Raw genomic sequence first — 21,308 nt, forward strand, 5'->3', positions numbered from 1 at the left:
GCTTTCAGATTCCTGGCTTTAGTGGTTCTTTCAGCTCTTCTGGGGGCTCTCCTCTAAGCTTCTCTGGGTTTTTCTCTCTCTGAGCTCTCTGGCTTTTTTTTTTTCTGTCCTTTATCCTCTCATAAAGGACTCCAGTAAAGGATTAAGACCCACCCACCTTGCATGGGGTGAGTCACATCTCAGTTGAAACAACCTAATCAAAAGGTCCCACCCACAGTAGGTCTATACCCATGGGAATGGATTAAAAGAACATGACCTTTTCTGAGGTACATAACAGGTTCAGACTACCACAGTCTAGGATTTTGTTGTTGATTTGGTTTGTGTTAAGGCTCTTTTTTGATAGTTGTTTCATCAGTATTTCCCAGCCAAAATAGGTCCAGCTACCCACATAGGAGGAATGGAACAAATCCAAAGATCCCTGGGGAGAGGGTCAGGAAAGACTCCAAAAAGCCTTTTTTGTTTCTTCAGCTTCCCAAGGCTGCCTGTTCCTGGCCTGTCCAGTAGATGGCACTCTTTGCCCAAACTTTTTTTTGATGGTTCCCCAAAAATGTGCTTTCTTGACCTACCCAGTAGATGGGGCTCTTCAGCACCTGTTCCCCTCAGCCCTAGGAAGTCAGGCTGTTTTTAGAACAGCAGGATCCAGTGGTCAGTTCTGCATCAGTTCTGGGCTGTGTTCTCCCATTGTTCTGTGAGAAGTTAGAGTTCCTCTGCATGTAACGTATTGTTTTCTCACTGCTTTCAAGATTTTCTCTTTATCTTTGTTTTCAGCAGTTTGATTGTGATGTGCCTAGACATGGTTTTCTTTGCATTTGTACAAAGTTTGTACAAACAAGTTGTAACTTGTTTGGTGTTTGCTGAGTTTTTTGGATGTAAAAATAAAATGGTGTTCCTCATCAAACTTCATAAACTTTTAACCATTTTTCTTTAGTTGTTTTTTCTGCGTCTCACTTGCTTCTTCTGGGCCTCCTATTACTACATCTATGTTAGACCATCTTAAATTGTCCCACAGATCCCTGATGTTCTGTTTATTCTTCTTCAATCCGTTTTCTCTTGGTTCCTCAAGTTAGTAATTTCTTGTAATGTGTCAAATTCGTGGACTCTTTTATTTCCAATCTGCTAAGTTCTTTCAGTGCTTTTTTTTCATAATAGTTATTGTACTTTTTGGTCCTAGAATTTTCATCTTGTTTTTTTTTTTTCTTCATTTGGTTCTTTTTTGTTGTAGTTTCTCTTCTGAGATTTCCCCGTCTGTTAATACAGTTCCCTTTATTTTTTGTGATATATTTATAGTAGCTGCTCTAAATCCTTGCTAAATGCAACATCTGGACCACATTAGGGTCAGTTTCTATTGACTTATTTTTTTCTTATGGGTTGCATTTTCTTCTTTCACTGAACTTCTAACGGTTTTTTTGTTGCATACTGGACAGTGCTGATGATACATTGTAGAGGTGCTGGTCTTTTGTTTGTCTCTGGTTTTTTGTTTTGTTTTGCAGTTTCTCTGTACAGTGTTGATTTTTGTTCTATTAGGCAGTTTAGTTTTTGGCTAATTATCTTAACATTGTGTAGGGTTTGTTTTATACTTTGTTAGGGTGAATCTATGGAAAACCCATAGTGTTTCCTGAGTCCCTCTAACTTAGGAAGACCCAACCTCCAGGGTGTCTCCCCTGTAGATTTTATTAGGGTTTAGTTTTAGGCTTTGTTTAGGGTGAGTCTAGAGTTAGTCTTATTCTAGGGGTTTTACTCCTAAACTTAGGCCTTTCTATTGTTTTTAAGTTGATTCCCAGGGTTTTTGGAGGTCTCTTCACTCTGGCTGGGTTGGGCCTCCAGTGTCTTCTTGCATTACTTGATCTCTAGTATTTCTGTTCCATCTTAACCTTATTAAGGCCGCTCTTTTGTAAGCTTCATGAAGTTATGTCCTGCCTCAGATCAGGACTTGCAGGGAACCCCTGTACAAACTTCTGTGGTCCCACCTCTGCACAACTTCCTCCTCTCCATTGACCTAATCTCTGCCTCCTAGCTCTGCTCTGCTAGGTGTTGCAGGTTGTCGCATCACCATTAGGAAATTGTCCCAAGGCAGGGAACCAGAGCAATTATAGGCTCCCCTTTTGAGTCTTTTTTGTCTTGGAGTTCACATTCTTGCTGTGGTTGTTTTCCAGGACTAGAAAACATTTGCATCATTTTGTCCAGTTTAATAATTGTTTATGAAAAGAGGGATAATCTGATACTAATTACTCTGTCATACTAGAAGCAGAAGTCTCCTGCAGCATTTTTACGAAAGTCAAAATCAAATTTAGGGTTAGCTTGAAAGCAAAACATAAATCTTATTCTTGCTTAGTTAGAACTGAATAGGGTAAAATGAGCTTGTGGTGCTCATGGGCTGAATCACTTCTCTCTGATCTTCCTTTCTCCTACCCCAGTCATCCATTCAATTCTCTCCTTCCAAAGGAGAAAAGCAGTGGGGAAGAGAACAGAGGAAAGAACTAGCTTGGATCCTCCATCCTGGGACCTGACTCTGGGCCTCTCAAGTGGAAAATTAAAGGTGGAAAAGCACTATATACTAGGAGTATAAGTAGAAATTCATGGAGGGACTTTCTGCTTTTGATTTTTATGATTCTCCTTATACATGAAGTTGTAAGCAAGCATGGTGTGTTAGGAAAAGGAACCTACTTAGATATATCATCTTCAAAACTTCTTCCCTGTTAATGACTATTCCCTTAGCTTCTGGTGAGATAACCATGTATCCAAATGTGTAACTTAACGGGAGTACTGTGATTAGTAGGAGAGGACTGGGTGATGTCTTAACAGGTTAGACCTGTACAGAAAATGGTCTTGCTTAGTCTAAATTCTAGTCTTTTTTTTTTTTTTTTCTTTTTAAGCGTAAACCTCTAAAATAAAATCTTTTTTTAATGGAATGGGATTGATCATTAGGGAAATGGTTACTATATTTGGTAATTAGCTATTACATCAGAAATTTAATGGAGTTTCCATGTGGAAATGGTCTAGAAGATATAAATACTGTTTCAAGCTTGGCGCTTTTAGCTCTATAAAGATATGTCATAAGGACTTCAGAAGAAGAATGCTTTATTGTTAGGGCCAAATTTGAATATAGCAAATCTTCTGTCTGCCCAAGAGGCCTTATTTAGATTAGGCGGCTTCTTTTACAGTTGCTTTGACTTGTTGATTTGAAAATACACCCCATTTCATTTTCACAGAAAATGTGATGGTAATTTAAAGGGATTAAAGCCTGGAGGCAGTTGGCACCTTTTAGTTCATGTTGTTCATCATGTTGTTTGTCATGGTTTTATTTCTAGTACTGTCTTCTAAATCAAACTCCTCAGTTGATCAGTTATTCTCTGGCCAGCATCCTCTAGGCCCTGTTCTCTTGGCTTCTTCCAAACCCTCCTTACACTCTGGATTAACTGTCTGTCTTCTCTACTTTGAGACCGGGGCTGGTAAGCACAGCTGAAGACACTTAAGGAAATGGTGGTTTGATAAATTCCGCTGGGCTGTTCAGCCACACTTTGCCTTTGGGTCACCACTCCCTCCCTGGTCCTTTCCTATGGCATCTGTCCTTCATCATTTTCCTCAAACCTCGTATGTGCCTTCCTCACATCTGTCTTTGGCTTTGAGTAGATGACATTGCTTCCTCTGTAGAAGAGAAAATGGAGGCTTTCTGCTGTTCACATCCTCAGCTTTCCTTGCTCATAAACATGATTCTGTAGGTGAGGAAATTGGGGCTAAGAGACATTAGGTAACTTGTTTGAGATCAAGCAGTCAGTGAAAGAGCCAGGATTTGACCCTGCGTTTTAAACATTTAAACATCTCTATGTGGATATTTGGCAGGTATATTAAATGTATCAAATCCCATACTGAATACCGTCTCATAACTCCATCCTCATTCCCCTCCCCTCCAAAAAATAGAGAAAGAGAGGACACCCATATGAATATGAAATCCTTTGTTCTCAATTTCAGTTATCCAAGCCAGAATGTATATAGGGAATTGACATAGAAGGCTCTCTCTCCATTCTACAGTCATGAGCATCAGTCTTCATGGGATTCCAGAATAAAAGTTACTTCTGGTTCGATATATTTAATTTGATATGATTGTATATACACATGAGTTTGTTTCTAATGTGCAGTAAAATATAGCATAGGTTGATGTGCTCCATTTCTGAAAGATTAGAATTCTATGTAGATATTAATCTGGGTAATAGATAATAAAAGTAAGTTTTCTGTATTTAGGCAGGCAGCAGACTAAGCCCTTGTCAAAAGATCTGAAGTAACGAAGTACAGACAGCAGTTACCAGTTGGTTAAACTGGAGACTATCCCTTGGCTTTAAATAGGGTTGTGGCTGAAGAATCAAAAACACAGAAACAGCATTCTAAGAGGATGGAATCAAGGAATAGGAATGTTCTCTCAAACTGAGTTTCTACCCAGAATTAGTTTAGAAATTTATTAAGTAAAGCCGTACTGCTTAGACCCCAGCATCATCTTTGTCAGTTCTAACACAGAACAAAACACGGGCAAATACCAAAGAAAATACATGTGAGAAAAAAAGTCAGGAAGAGGCTTTTAGACTTTTTAAATTAAAAAAAAAAAAAAATCCAAATTAAGTAACTAATCAGGAGCACTATGCCAAGTACTAAAGACTACCACAGAAAATTTCTAACTATTAAGAGTTGATTAAGAGTTTAAAAGTGTCTTAAAAAAAAAAAAAAATTGAGTAGAGCAATATTTACTCTGTTAATGAAGCGGATGTCCCCAAAACACAATTACATATGAAAACAAACTGTCACATGAAGTTGGGGCACTATAGAAAATTTAGGAGATTAACTTCCCAAACCAGGATGTTATAACCTTTCTTCCATTTCCAGACAATTCACAGGAGATAGATAGATGGTAAATCCATCTTGCTAAATCCACACCTAGAAACAATTAAAAGTTTTATTCAAAGAATACTTTTGAAGTAGCTTTGCTATTAGAAGGTCCAGGATGAAGAGGAGGCAGGAAAATGCAATCTAACTGGGGTCTCTATGCTCCCCAAAGCAGAAAAGAGTGAGATATAGTATTAAAAGTAAATTTATTTTCCAAAGATAATGAAAAAAAGGAAAAAAAAAACCTTCTAATTTACATTGTAGCAAGTTAAGCTGAGTTGTAGAAGAACCAGGTATTCATTATGTAGACTGGAATGGGAAAGAGAAATGACATTCTAGGCAGAGGGAACAGAGGAAAAGAAGCATGGCATGAAATAGCAGAAAAGTAAGCAGTGGGATGGCCTCAGCACACAGAAATGGAGAGGCTAGTGCTGGCTGGCATCTGACCATGGAGAAGGCTTAGATTAGTGCTTTTCAGACTTAAATGCACATAAGTCACCTGAGAATTTGTTAAAATTCAGAATTAGGGAGGGGACTAGAGAGTTTGCATTTTTAACAAGCTGCCACATGATAAAGATGTGCTGGTTCAGGGACCACACTTTGAATACAAAAGACTGTAAATTGTACCCTAATATTTATCAATAGTTTGTTTCAATAGTTATCAATACTTTGTTTCTTAGAGTTGTTGCTGTTTAATTAGTATTTGTTGAATAACGCAAAATATGTGGCATTCCTGGTCAGCTAGGCATTCTTAAATAGTTTTTTGTAAGTTTTGCTCTGCTGAAATGATAGGCTTAGCAACTTCATACCAAATAAAAAAGAAATAAATAATTTAGATATAAGCTCTATGTTTTGAATTAGTTTGGTTAGGTAGATGCAAAATAATGGAAAGAGTCTAAAATTTAGAATCAGATTTTTAGACATGGGCTCCAATGTCAGTTTTTTGACTTAATAGCTCTGTGATTTTATGAAAATAATTGACTCCTGTTTCCATTTCTATTTTTTCATGTTTAAAATAGCTGTGATAATACTTGCAATTTTATAGAATTGTTGTGAGGATTAGACATGATATGTGTAATGTGTCCGGCACATAGTTGGCAACTAATAAATGGTAATTTTTTACTGATTATAATTAATATTAATAGCTATGGTATAGTCAAATATTTTTTCTAGGAGTATTGGGTTATTTAAAACCATGTTTCAAATGTCAGTTAGCTCAACTAGCAGTCACATTAAAAATGTATGGTTCTCTTGTGACAAATTCCACTCTAGTAACTCTCTGTAATCTTTTCTGTCATTGCTTCTGGCAGCTACAGTAGGTTCCAGAACAGCTGAGTTTCCCAGCCTTAAGACAATGCCTTAGCTATCTTCTCGGAAGTCCTGTCCTTTTAGTGGAGAACTGGATTAGAGACAAAAGACTGGATACTAGTGTATACACGGGTGGTGGTGCTGGTGGTGGGCAAAAGTAGTGGCAGAATTAAAAAGATACATTTTTCTGACTTTCTCCAAGTTATGAGTTTACACTGACTTTTCCGTTTAATATGTCACTCTTATTTCTCGAATTCTGCGGAACTTCGTCAAAGAATTTTCTACCACACTAAAAGTTAGGGAACAGAATAATGTGCAGATCCAACTGGAATTAAACCTGTAATCATGATACATTCTGAATAAGGGCCTCCTTCCCCTCCACTCATTCATTTATTCAAAAAATACTTGTTGAGTGTCTGTGTTACGTCGTAGGCATTGGGTGTCACAGTGAACACAGTGGGGGAGCTAATCAGTAATGAGGATAGGGTAGTATATATTCGAAGCATTTGGAACAAATAGGGACCGAGACCCCGAATTAAGAGTTTGTTTGGAGCGTCTAGGAGTTCTGCTTTATCTTACCTTGCTATCATTGCCCTATCCATGCAAAGATGACTTAAATCCAACAAAATAATCTATCTCCAACTTCAGAGACAGCTTTCTTACCGAATGTGAGGTGAAGTTTGCAGGCTGGGCTGTTGTGATTTTGGCTGTAAACATGTGGTTTACTTTGCTGAGGATGAGGAAACCTGCCACTTTGACTTTTGTTGTTTTACCTGTGAATATCCTCTAGTACATGGGAGCTGTTTTCAAATAAGCACCTTCAAACTGCCCTGTATGCCAGAGCTGTTTGTTTTATGCTAAGAAATCTTTTAGCCATGTGCTTCTCTTTTTTACTTTGGGTAGGTTAATAATTTTCTCTCTGCCTTAGTTTTCTTATATATATACAAGGAAAATAATAACCTCATAAAGTTATTGTGAAGATAAATGAACTAATTTATGTAATGCACTTGAATGACATAAGTACTCAATAAGTATTAGCTGCTGCCATTGTAGTTATAAACTAATTTCCATCATTTGCTTTCATATTATACATTTTTAAGAGTTTTTTTTAACTTTATATTTGAATTTTTGTTTTCATATGAAGCCACCTCTAACACATTTAAAAATTTCTTATCTGTCTTAGTAATCACTTATTAATCTCCTGAAACTTGTATTTGCCTGTTTCTGTATCCTACAGAGGTTTTCAGGGAATAGAGCACAATTATTCCCCATATGCCAGAAATACCCAGTGCTGAATTGTGTCTTTGAGGAAATAATAAACTAGTAGCTAATATGTTTAACACTGTCTGATATTCAATTGGAGAAGGTAAGTGCATGCTGACAATTCTTTAGGCCTATTACTAAGAAATAAATTTTAACAATTAGAAAGGAAAAAAATCCTTTATTTTTAAACAAAATGCTCCCAAGCTCTCAATTTGATTTTCTTCTTTCACTGAAAGAAATGTTCCAGTGAAACCAGTTTATACAGCGTAATTTCAGAAAGCCCTTTCTTCCTTTTTCTCCCCTGAATTCATAGCTTGGTTCTTCTTTCATTGTGCTGTGAACTGACAGGTGGAGGTAAAAGTCCATTGTTCTGGTCTTTCTCCCTGGCGCTTACAGACTGCTGTTTAGCTAACATGTAAAGCAGGCACTTGAGAGCATAGGTAGTCTCTCCTTTTTGGATTCCTAACAGTTTCCTTGATTTTTACTGTATAATGGAGCCATATGTTTTCTTTTTGTGCTTTTAATTTTTTATTCAGTGTTTCTGCTGATGTACAGATGGCTGGCAGCTTTAGTCAGAATTTATCCTTTTGGTGATTTACTAAAGGAAGTGGTCCTCAAGAACTTCATGTCCAGCAGGGGAGGTCTGGATATATAATAATGATTGCTAAAATGGCTGGAGAGGCTAATAAGTGTTAGGAAGAGGGGGGTGGAGGCTAGAAATGAAAATCTTTCTAAATAACAATACCTACTTCCTACCTTGTAGGGAAAGGATACCAGGGTTTTCAATTTGATAACTTTTGAGATACCTTAAAATTCCAAGATTATTAAATATAGAACATTGAAAAAATGATGTAATCCTAGGAATTATTGATGTATGTGGGATTATTTATTCCTCTACTTTTTGAGTAGTCTTTTCTCAGTGATTCTTAACAAGATGGGGGGTGTGGTTCTCTGTAGTTTATAAGAGTTCCCATCACTAGCCCACCTTAAGTTCCACTGACACTCATGATATATAATAAGTAGTAACAGGAGAGTATGTTGTATTTATGAATGCTGTGGAAGTGTGGAAAAACATTGAATTACAGTGTTATATAATTTTTGTAGTTTTTTTTCCTGTCTTATTATTTTTTTAAATTGTTTCTTGCTCATGAAAATTTCCTATATAATTTGCTGCTTCCAGTTTGCTGTGGGACAAGAACATCCCTCTCTGGGAAAATAACCCAGCCTGTTGCTTGGCCGTCACTCATACTGAAAATTGGGCATACCAGCTGCAGTCCTACTTAGGGAGGCTAGGACTCAGGGAAGAGAACTTCAGAGTCCCTGGAAGCAGATTTCAGGCTTTTGGGCAGGAGTTTTGGGGTCCTGATGCCCAGATCCCAGAAAGGCACCAGGAACTGTGGGTGGTTACATCCCTTTGATCCTACTGAGTCCTTGTGCTGTAGTGACAGGCACAGCCAGAGTCAGGCCAAAGCAGGGCCTTCTAAAGCCTAGGGCAGGAGCCCAGGTTGTTGGGCAGGAATGTATTAAGGAAATTAGCATTTAATCTCAGCTGTCTGGGTTTTTTGTTTTTTTTGTTTTTTTTTAATACAAACTGTTTATTTAGCTTTCTTGTTTCATGGCTCTGGTATACTTTTATTTATACAAGAGTTTTTAATGGATGGCCCAAGAATGTCATAAGCATCTTACTTAATTTAATAACTCTGAAATGGAAATAGGCTTTAGTGGTTACAAGAAATTCTTAGATTAAATGTGGTTTTGCTAGGAAGACATTTTGGTATGAGCTTTTTTTTCAAACTCTGTGCCTTGTCCTTATATTTTGGTTTTTTAGATCGGCTTCAGCTCCCCAGGAATATGATTGAAAACAGCATGTTTGAGGAAGAACCAGATGTGGTGGATTTAGCCAAAGAGCCTTGTTTACATCCTCTAGAGCCTGATGAGGTGGAATATGAGCCCCGGGGTTCACGGCTGCTTGTGCGGGGTCTTGGTGAACATGAGATGGACGAGGATGAAGAGGATTATGAGTCATCTGCAAAGCTGCTGGGCATGTCCTTCATGAACAGAAGCTCAGGCCTCCGGAACAGTGCAACTGGCTACCGGCAGAGCCCTGACGGGGCTTGCTCAGTACCCTCTGCAAGGACCATGGTGGTCTGTGCTTTTGTCATTGTGGTAGCTGTTTCTGTAATCATGGTGATTTACCTATTGCCCAGATGTACCTTTACCAAAGAAGGCTGCCACAAAAAAAATCAGTCAATGGGGCTAATTCAACCACTTGCAACAAATGGGAAGTTGTTTCCCTGGGCACAAATCAGGCTTCCCACTGCCGTCATGCCAGCACGCTATGAACTTAATTTACACCCAAACCTAACCTCGATGACTTTCAGGGGTTCTGTGATGATCTCAGTTCAGGCTCTTCAGGCCACGTGGAATATTATTCTTCATAGCACAGGCCATAATATTTCAAGAGTGACCTTTATGTCAGCAGTTTCAAGTCAAGAAAAACAAGTTGAGGTCCTGGAATATCCATTTCATGAACAAATTGCCATTGTTGCCCCTGAAGCCCTTCTAGAAGGGCACAATTATACCTTGAAGATAGAGTATTCGGCAAATATATCTCGTTCTTACTATGGGTTTTATGGCATCTCCTACACAGATGAAAGTAATGAGAAAAAGTATGTAGCTCTCTTAAATGTTTCTGATGCTATGCTATATGATGACTTCTGGAAGATAAATCTGTTTCAGTTTGCTAAAGTTCCCGGAATGCAATATACCAGAAAAGGATTGGCTTTTACAGTGCAGATTTATTAGTTTACAAGTTTGCAGTTCTAAGGCCATGAAAATGTCTCAGTTAAGGTATCAACAGGACAATACCTTCTCTGAAGACAGGCTGCTGGCATCTGAGTTTCCTCTGTCAGATAACAAGGCACGTGGCCAGCATCTGCTGGTCCTTTGCTCCCGGGTTCATTGCTTTCAGCTCTGGGTTCCAGTGGCCTCATCTCTGAGTTTCTGTGGGTCCTTTCTTAGCATCTCTGGGGCTTTTTCTCTCCCTAAGCTCTCTCAGTTTTTCTGTCCTTTATCCTTTCATAAATGACTCCAGTAAAAAGGATTAAGACCCACTTTGAATGGGGTGGGTCACATCTCAATTGAAATAACCTAACCAAGGTCCCACCTACAACAGGTCTGCACAGGCAGGAATGGATTAAAAGAACATGGCCTTTTCTGGGGTACATAAAACATCTTCAAACCAACACAGCATCCTTTTGCCCATGCCAGACACACTAACTGCAATTTTTTTTTTTTTTTCAAATTTTGGAGGTTATGTGTAAAATGGTAGAGTGGTGATTTGGAAGAATATACTACTTCGATCTTTGTCAAAGCATTGAGCATATTGTGTGGTGGGTGGGGGTGAGGGTGTGTTGGTGAAGGGAAATGGAAGAGATTAAATCAATTACATTCTGTCGCAAAAATTTGTTACCCTGAGCTTTTCATGTCTTACAAGATGACACTCGTTTTCTGTTACTTCATGAAGTCTCTATGGGAAGCAAAGTAAAGTATGGATTATTCTGTAAGAACATAAATGGAAAAGGAAGACTTAAAGAATTTTTGTATGTGTACATCTGTCATTTTTAGAATCCTTAATCTTCATTGGTTTATTTAAAATGTGGGCACACTATTTTGGATCTCTGAAGGAAATTTTAAAAATCTAGAAGGGAATTTTTTTTAAGTGAGACAAAACATGAAAGTATTCAGCTTTCTGCTTGGACCATATATTTTGTACTTTAACTTAGTATTCATAACCTGTAGTTTGGATTTCTGGAAAGATGTAGTACATGCTGCATACAGGTTATTCTTAAGCGGTCATAATGTCAATTCTCTTCCATGTACAAAGTCCTTATTGGATCAATTTTGTGCTGTTGGAGCATTGTCTCATATTATTCTTTAGACCAGTATGTGAATTACTGATGTTGGCCATTTGGCTAATGTATATTGATGTGTTGAGAGAAATAGTTAGAAATGAATATTTTACGTGTATCTTAAGAATCTCTATGACTCTTTAAATGAAGAAAGAGATGAAGCAAGATCTGTATTTCTATTCAGATAAGTAACTTCTCTTTTCCCTCTATGTAGTAGTTTTAAAATAAATGACATGTTCATTCTACTATTCTATTTAGCTTGCATGAGAACTGGCATTAAAAGCAAATTTATAATTGCATAGGTGGCTGGGAGTTCTGGCTTTAATCTCTGTCAACTCCAGGAAATATAGGACATACATAAAAACATTGTTTTTAGGATGCAAACAGATCTTTAAGACAAGTCCCCTAGCCTCTGCCTTTGGGGTCTCTTAGACCAACTATTATAAATGGGAGAAATGTTATGTTAGCAGACTAAGGCTTTTTTTGGTGTAGTCACTTGTTGACTATTGTCATGGACTGGATTGAGTTGTGAAAAGTGCTAGAAAATTAGAGAGAGCTGTTCCTTAAAATTAAGAAATAGAGTATGAAAGAAATAGTTTTAAATCTTTTAAAATAAATTAGTTGTGAATTCTGCTGTTATAAGCAAAATATGTCTATTAACCCACCTGGTTAGGTCAAATGGTTCAGTTAAATAAATATCTCGTATGATTGTATCTTTTGATGTAAGATAAAAGTTAAAAAGATTATTTATACCTTTAAGATATCTGGGAACTATAGTTCAAAGTGATTATTTTTGTCTTTATTCCACTTTTAATTTTCTTAGTTCTGTTAAAGAAGTTTTTATACTTTTGTTTTCCCTCTGAGGTATAATTAGAATAAATGTTTGAACTGGTAGATAAAGCAATTAAGGGATATATTCCTTATTAATTGGAAAATCATACTGCATGTAAATATTAAACACATTGCATAGTTACTGCTCTTGGTGAGGAAACTACCCATGTGATCTGAGGAGGAGCAGTAAAATCTAGAAGCTGTTGGTGAAGGACTTAAGATTCTAGACAGCAAACTGATACTAAAAGAACTAGTAAACACGTTTAGGATGAAGGTATGTTTTATTTATTCTTTGTCCTTCAGTCTCTCAGCATCTTCAACACACACACACACACACAAACTCTTAAAGCAAGCCTCTTACTGCATCTTCTGACCTCCACTATTACCTCAACTCTCTCCTCCCCCCACTGCCCACCTTCCTCTCTGCTGCCAGACTCGTATTTCCTTAAGTAGATATCTGACCATGTTGATCTTTGACATACAATCCTTCAGCAGTTCCTTATTCCTAACAGGATTTAGTTCAAGACTTTTCATGATCTGGCCCTCATTACTTCTTGCAGTGCCCACCTGCCATATTGAACTTCCTGTATACTTTACTGAAACCTGATGATAACAATAGCCAACATTTACGAGAACTGAAGAGCTAGAAACTGTCCTAAGCATTTTATATGTTTAGTATTTTTCCTGCCAAACCAACTAAGAGGTAGATATTAGCGTTTTATCCATTTTATACCAGAGGAAGCTGAGGCACTTAAAGTAACTTATCTAACACCTGATAGCTAGTGGGTAGCAGAGAACTCAAACCCAAGGTCATTTTACCTACGGAGGCCACACTCTTAATGTATATTGCCTCCTTAGTTCACAACTCTTTATCTTTGCACATTGTTATCCCCAGTACTTTAAATTCTCATACCTAACCCCCAACTAATTCATAATTGTCCTTTACATTCCACCTTGGCTATAATGTGCTCCAAGAGAACTTTCTGGCCTTTTCTGTCAGAGTTAATTCCTTTTTGAATGTGCTATCACTCTAAGCCTTGTACATCTTTTTTTTTTTAATTGCCAAACTCTTTAATTACATGTCTTCCTCCTAAACCAGATCGTAAGTGACTTGTGAGATCCTTTCTTCATCTTTTTTGTCCCTTGTGCTTCAAATTTTGTGGTTTTAATTCTGGCTACCCAAACGTCTTATGATATAGTTATCATGGAAACTCATAAAAGGCAGATCTGAGCTTTGTATGACTTGAGCACAATCGTATGGTATCTACTTCAGTGCTTACATTTAGTAGGTAAATTAAGGAATTAAAGTCTTGAATTAATTTTTCTTTTGAAAAATATAATAGGTTAAAACAAGGGCTGAAAAACATTTGTTATACAAAGCCTTCAATTTGTTGTCCTTTTAAAGGAACATGTTGTCAAGCTCTTTTACTGTATATAATTTATAGTTCATTTCCTGTAACCTAGTTTTATCACTAGGTTCTTTAACATTGAAGTACTCTGAATAAGCTCTAGTCTTAAAAGAAAGTCTTTCCTATGTAACTGGAGATAGGACAACATGGATTAGCTGTGTTTTGCTTTTACAAAATCTAGGTGAACTTAATCTGAAACTTAATTAGAAGTAATATCCTATACGAAAACAGACTTCAATTTGGAAGAAGCATTATGGAGCAGAAGATCAGAATGTGTCAGTTTAAAGTGAGCAAGGTATTTTGATACAGAAGAACTCCTCTTTCAATAAATTTTTCAAATACAACTTTTTTTTCTGCTGGTGAGCATGTAGGGTCAGCTTTACTGCATGGCTGAATACATGGGAGCAGCAACAGGAATAGACCAGGATGGAGATACTACTTTGAGAGACAGACTTGCTATTTTTGAGCGAAGTTTTTAGACCATTATGAGTCTTGAGATAGTGTTCCAACTGCGACTAGTATTTCTGAAAGCAAATATAGTCACTACTTAAAGAATAAGCTTCAAGGTATTCAGCATAGTCAAGACACATTATAAGCATCACCAAGCAGCAAACTTCTCAAAAGAATTTTTATGAGATAGTTATTATTGCATCTCTTTTAACAATAATTTTAGGTTTTATCTGTTTTAGAATTTTATGATCCAATTTTTATTGAAAAGTGATGGTTCATATAGACTCCCTTGTATGAATAGTCATCAGACTATCCCTTGGTCCCTTGTGGCCCTTTTCCTGAGTCTCCTGTCAATTGGGTAAAAAATGTTGGGGGCAAGGTAAAGAAATGGAATATTAGAAACATGATATGCTTAAATCTCTTTACTTATGTTGATTGCTCTCTTTCTTACACTTTACCCTATAGAAACAGTTATTTGGGCACATCCTACCAGGAAGAAAGTACAATTATTTTAAATGTAAAAGAAAATGAAGAGTTACAGCTATGTAGCATTTATAACAATATCTATATTGGGTATACAAGTTGTTTTTAATATGAATAGTCTTATTTGATTCTAACATGTAGGTTTTATTATGAACAGTCTTATTTGATTTTAACCAACACCCTGAGTATTGATAGAGGATGCATCTCAATCCTAATTTAGCAAATAAAGAAATTGCAACTTAGGTCACTGATTTACCCAAGGTCATTTGGCTGGTAAATTGCAGAGTTTAGGGTCTTCTAATTCCAAATCCCACATTCTTTTTTTTTTTCCCTATCTATTTTATCTTCTAGAAGTGGAAAATAAGCCCTAAGCCAGAGAGGCTGCCACATCCAAAGTGGTGGTTGTATATATATCATATTGGCCACTGCCATACTTGCCCTAATTACTCTATGGCCATGTTTGAGTGATCTCCCAAAGACATGTCTGCTTCATTTCTCTGCTTATTTGGAAATCTGTACTTTTCCCCTCTTCTTCTTACATTTTTTTCTCCCCAGCCTGTTAATTAAGGACTTAATGGGTTAAATTTTCAAATGTTGTTTCTGTTCCATAAGAGATGGAAGGAAAATTTTGATTAATATCTGAAAAGAGTAAAGAAAATCAGTACAGGACACCTAGTGTTTTGAGTTTTCATGAAGATCACAAGTAATGAATTTGAGTTTTAGTATTGTGAAGACAGAGTCTGTACAAATGATTAATGGAATTTAATGACCACCTCTTTTACTGTTCTATCAGAAACCTTGTTGAGATGTCAGTAGCCAGCTGTAGTCTACTCTTGTGACTTCATCTCCAGCTACATTCGAGAGCCCCTGGTTCCTAAATATGCTCTGTTCTGTGTCTTTCCTTCTATTGTCCATGGTTTCTAGAGTGCGCTCTCTTCTCTTCTCCACGTTTTCAAACATTATTCATCTTTTAAGGCCCTTTTTCAGATTTTGTCACCAGTTTCCATACAGTGTCTTCAACCTCAATCAGAATTTATTGTTTCCTACTTTTCATTCCCACCATTTTGTTTCGCTGTTGTTATGACATAATTTAAATTTATGTCTATTGTGTAAATCTCTGCCTCTCTCAGTACGGCGTGGGTCCCTTAATGACTGGGATTGTACGATATATCCCTTGTACTTGGCATGGTGCCTTGAACAGTAGTCACTCATTAACTGTTGGATTGGATTTGCATTTGTTTTAGGTACTTTGCAGCAACTCAGTTTGAACCCCTGGCAGCAAGATCTGCTTTTCCTTGTTTTGATGAACCAGCATTTAAAGCCACATTTATCATCAGGATCATAAGGGATGAGCAACACACTGCTTTATCAAATATGCCTAAGGTACTGTTCTGTTCTTTGGAGTGTAAAATCTTTGATTGAATCTCTTTCTTTTTCAAGAACACTTGAATTCTTCTTTGCCTGGTCACTTGAGAATGATTAAAATCATACGTATTTTTATTCTTTAAATACTTAAATGAAAGTTAAAATATATTTGGGATCAACTGGGAAGCCAGCCTGAGGAGCATCTGAGGAAAGAGAAATTCCTGGTGGACTTGGAATGTATGGTTAGGAAATGTGAAGTGTGTACTATGTACTAAAATTGTGCAAATGTTAGCACTATGAATTAGTACAAAGATCAGAGTGATATTTTCTAGGAGATAGTGAATTTGCTATTCTAAGCAGTGATATTTGATAGTGTTAAATCATATTGTTCCTTGTGTTTTACTACTAAGTGAAAAATCTATATTGTGATTTGGAGATTGGCATCAAGAACAAGAGCCTCTTTCTTGGGTGTTAGCTCTCCGTGGAGGCAGTGAGGATGAAACCAAGCAGAATTGCTCTTACCCTAAACAGAACCTTGGGGATTCTTTTGTTTCCTCAGATACCTGAGGGGCTATGTGAAGCCCAGTGGGAGCCTCCCAGAACCCCTGTGGTTAGGGAGAGGAGCAACTATACCTGACAGGCTCTGGGATCAAACCCTGTAGGCAGAAGAGGGCAAGGTCTGTCCTTAAACAAAGGCATCACTCCAAGAGTTCCACTCCCAGCCTTACTCTTTACCTTAATCTTTCTCTAAAAGAGGTGGATGCCTACTTGCTTAGTATTCTAAAACATATCTTAATTCATGGTTGAAAAGTCTTGCAAGGTTACCTGCATTCTCTCATCCTGTGCCTGTTGCAGATTTCTCTAGTGACGTATTGCCTTTAATCTAACTGAGCCTTCTCAGGGTCTTCAACATCGTACTCTAAGAAGCCATTTCAGACCATTTAGAGGCATGGAACCTTTTGCCATCCCATCTGTAACTCCTTTTTCTTTGAAGGTGTTTGTCGGAGGGGAGGACTCCAAGGTAATAAGGATTTTGTTTGTGGTGGTGTTTTAAAGGTGAGGAACAGAATGACTGTTTCTATTTGTAATTTGTATTTATTTAAAGCCATCTGTTAGAACTGAAAACTCCTTAAGGAGTTTTTCTGTACTCGGTATGTCCTCATGGAGAAGGGTGGTAGAACAGAATGAGACTAAGGACTGTGCTCTGCCAGAAACTCATGCAAAATGATTTAAATGTGCCAGCATCTTCACTATACCTATTTGAATTTTCAGTTTCTCAGTTCATTTCATTTCTGTCATTTATTCCCCTAGTTACAGAACTGTCATCATTTCCCCTTTTGCTTATAGAAATCATCAGTCCTTATGGAAGACGGACTCGTTCAGGATGAGTTTTTCGAAAGTGTGAAGATGAGCACTTACCTGGTTGCTTTTGTTGTGGGGGAGATGAGGAACCTGAGTCAGGACATAAATGGAACCCTGGTATGTTGTAATTGTCTGAAAGCCCAATTCATAACTAAGAGGTTTAGAGGAATTCTTGCTTTAATGATTATTGGTGGAATTCCTAGTGGAGCCTTATAAATGAAAACAAGCTCTTTCATCACAACTCTTTACATTTTATGCCAGAAATAATACTTTTTTTTGCCTAGCTATTACTTACCATTGTTAATTTAATACCTAAAAGTCAGTAATTTTCAAGTTTCTTTTAATTTTACTTTTATAAGGGGCTTTAAGTAAGGTAGTATGTGTACACTAAAGCTTCTGGAATTATGCTCTTCAATATAGTAGTCACTAACTTCATGTGGCTATTTAAATTTAAATTAATTAACATTCAATAAAATTTTAAAATCACTTCATCAGTCTTACTAACCACATTTGAAGTGTTCAAGAGTATGTATTCATGTGGCTGGTGACTACCATATTGGACAGCACAGATAATAGAACATTTCCATCAATGCAGGAAATTTTATTGGGCTGCACTAAATTCCTTTTAAATAGACTTAAAAGATAATGTAAAATGTAAAAATGTGATTTTGTTTGTTTGTTTGTTTGTTTTAATACAAGTCCTAATTGAATTTTTCTCCTGTTAGAGTCATGAATAAGTTGGTTTAATGTAAGTGTCTGGCTTATCTGTATTTTGTCAAAATTCAACATTTGTTCTCATCAGGCCCCTCTGCTTTTCTTTGTCATTAAGCCTGTGTTTAAATGATTATTTGATTGGATTTTATGCTTTAATTTCACAATGGAGACCTAATAGAGGTAATATTTTCACATACTGATAGTATTGAAGAAGAATAGGGTCTTCTTTAAGCTAAAAACTGTTATACTTCATGATAGAAACATAGTTGGAATTCTTTATTTTATTTTATTTTATTTTTGATCTTTCCCTGGAATATTTACCTTTTGAAAATATCCAGCTGGATTTGCTATTTTTATCACAATATTCTTGGATCTTATCATTTTGCTGTTTCAAAAGGGTATATTTCTTCCATTAGAAAAGATTATCATATCTACCCCATACCTCATAGAGATAAAATTCTCTAGCTGTTCATTAGCAATAATACTGTATGACTTTAGCTCAAGATTAAAGAATGGAGGGGGACTTCAGGGAAGATGGCAGGGTAGGGAGCTCCAGGACCCAGTCCTTCCACCAAAACAGCTATTAAATAGGCAGGAACTGTCTGCAACAACTATTTAGAATCCCCAGAGGCCAGAAGAACACTGTACAGCATCCAGGGAAGAGCAGGAGGAAGAGACTGGTAAATCACGATGAAGAACTGTAAATTGCTCTCTCTGCATGGTGGCTACTGGTGACCATTTCCCACCTTTACAGCAGGCAGCTGTGGGGTCCAGTTCCTGGCTGGCATGCTGATGACAGAAAGGGGCATAAAAATCCTCTTCCCCAAGAAGAGGGGTGGGCATGGCCAATCACTGATCCCAGCTTTTGATTAGTGAATTGGGATCACTGGGTCCCTGCTCTGAGAGCAAGCTGTTGTTTCAACCTGTCCCAGACAAAGGCAGTGGCAGCCATTGTTTCAGCCATTCCTGGACAGGGATGGTGGTGGTGGGGATTTAAAGACACAGTGCTTCCTCAGGGCTGCAGGATACAGTTAGCTGAAGGGTGGCATTTACTGGTCTGGCCAGGAAAGCTCAGCTTTGGGCAGCCGTTGGAGAATATTTGGGCACCTTTCCTGATACCCTCCCTGGGGCACTGTGGAGCTGGTCTGTGCCCCCTTCGTGGGTCTCTGGCCCTGAGTTGGCTAGGAAAGACCAACTTGGGAAAGTCCTCTTCATGGTGACCCTCATTCCAGAATTTGCCCTCCAGGCGAAAGCAGTGTGAGACTGTGAAAGGAATGTAGAAAACTGTAGAGGCAGACATCTGGGGCAGGGGTCTGCCAGCTTTAAATACCTGAAAGAGGAAGGTCTGTCTTCTGGAAAACAGAGGCAACAACCAAACTGCTATAAACAGGGGATCTCCAAAACAACTAACAAGCAAAAGCCAAGCCAAGACAGAGGCCCAGAAAGACAAGGAAAACCCTGCACACTGAAGTTGCCTTGGGTAGACCTTCCGTAGGAGGGTGGAAGCTCAAGAAAATCTCTGTCTTATTACCAACTGTTTACAAAACCAGGAAAGACATCCCAGGGAGTAAATCCCAGAGGTGACATTTTAAAACGTTAAACTGTACAGTTTCCCACAAAAGAGTGCAACACAAACAAACAAGAAATGATGGCCCATCCAAAAGAAGAGGATAAAAATACAGAAAACATCAACAAAGAAGATGAGAATGTGGACACATTGAACAAAGCTTTTTTAAAAAAATGATCTTAAAAATACTCAAGGATATGAAGGAAAGTACAGAGATAGAACTAAAGGATGTCAGGAAAGCAATGAATGAGCAATATGAGAAACTTAGTATAGAGGTAGAAATTTTAAAAGGAAACCACTGGAGTTGAAGTCCACAATAAGTGAAATGAAAAATGCCTAGGAGGGTTTCAAGAGCAGTTTGGAGCTGACAGAAGAAAGAATCAGTGATCTTGAAGGTCAGACACTTGAAATGAGTCAGTCTGAGGAACAGAAAGAAAAAAAGAAATAGTAAAAGCAAAAATAGTCTAAGATAACTATGGGACACCAATAAACACGTAATGGGAGTTCCAGAAGGAGAAGAAAGAGAGAAAAGGCAGAAGGAATAGTGCAAGAAACAACAACAGAGAACTTGCCAAATTTAGCAAAAGATGTGACTATGCATATCCAAGAAGTTGAGAGAACACCAAACAGAATACCAAACTCCTGTAAACAGGGAAACTCCAAAACAACTAACAAGCCAAAGCCCAGGACAAGACAGAGGCCCAGAAAGACAGGGAAAACCCTGTATACGGAATTTTCCTTGGGGAGACCTTCTGTAGGAGGGCTGAGGGATAAACATGGATAGGATAAACATGAAGAAAAATATACCTCATCATATATTGATTACATTATCAAATGTAAAGGACAAAGAGTTGTGAAAGCTGCAAGAGAAAAGTAATGTGTTACGTACAAGGGAGTCCCAAATAGATGAGTGCCGATTTCTCATCAGAAACCATAGAGGCAAGAACGCAGTGGATTGAAATACTTAAAGTGCTGAAGGAAAACAACTGCAGCCAAGGATTTTATATCCGGCGAGACTCTGAAAAATCTGGGAGAGATTAAGGCATTCTCAGATAAACAAAAGCTGAGGGAGTTTATCACCACTAGACCTGCCCTAGAAGCAATGCTATAGGAAGTTCTTCAGACTGAAAGGAAAGGACATCAAGACAGTGGTTCAAAGCAGCATAAAGAAATAAAAGACCTGTGGTAAAGGTAACCATTTCAGTAATTATAAATGTAAGTATTATTGTATTGTATTGTTTGCTATGTAGCTCCACATTTGACTTTCCACGGGTGGTAAAATGCAAATACATAAAAAGTAATTATGTATCTAGGTGTTTGGACATAACAGTATATGAAGATACAAGTGGTAACAATATAAAAAAAAATAGAGGGGGCAGAGGTGTACAGGAAAAGTATGCTGCATGCTATTGAAGTTAAGTTGGTTTCACACCAAATATGATTGTTATATAATCAGAATGTTAAATTTTGACCCCAGGGTAACCACAAGGAAAACAGATGAAAAGTATATCCAGATAGAAATGAGAAGGCACTCAATATGTACAACATAAAAAAGCAAATAAATATAAAAGTAGGCCTTAAAGGAAGTGAGGGACAAAAAAGCTGTAACACTTACTAAGGCTAAATAGCAAAATGGCAGATGAAAATCCCATATTAGCAGTAGTGACCTTAAATGTAAATGAATTAAACTCTCCAGTCAAAAGGCAGAGATTGGCAGGATGGATAAAAATAATCCTGACCCAACTATTTGCTGTCTGCAAGAGGCTTACCTTA

General features: G+C 37.5%; 1 protein-coding gene across 4 annotated transcripts in view; it reads left to right on the top strand.

The window, feature by feature from the left end:
- Nucleotides 1-21,308, top strand: part of LOC119507560 (leucyl and cystinyl aminopeptidase) — a 130,677-nt gene that overhangs the window by 45,300 nt on the left and 64,069 nt on the right. For 3 of the 4 annotated variants that reach the window (XM_037800706.1, XM_037800708.1, XM_037800704.1), the window contains exons 2-5: nt 9,272-10,112; nt 15,772-15,910; nt 16,887-16,913; nt 17,240-17,371. In XM_037800706.1, coding sequence (XP_037656634.1) covers nt 9,272-10,112; nt 15,772-15,910; nt 16,887-16,913; nt 17,240-17,371 — 1,139 coding nt within the window. The remainder of the gene's footprint in view (nt 1-9,271; nt 10,113-15,771; nt 15,911-16,886; nt 16,914-17,239; nt 17,372-21,308) is intronic. The other variant, XM_037800707.1, reaches the window with a different exon arrangement.

The sequence above is a fragment of the Choloepus didactylus genome, chromosome 13 (assembly GCF_015220235.1).
Source record: "Choloepus didactylus isolate mChoDid1 chromosome 13, mChoDid1.pri, whole genome shotgun sequence".
NCBI classification, from domain to species: Eukaryota; Metazoa; Chordata; class Mammalia; order Pilosa; family Megalonychidae; genus Choloepus; species Choloepus didactylus.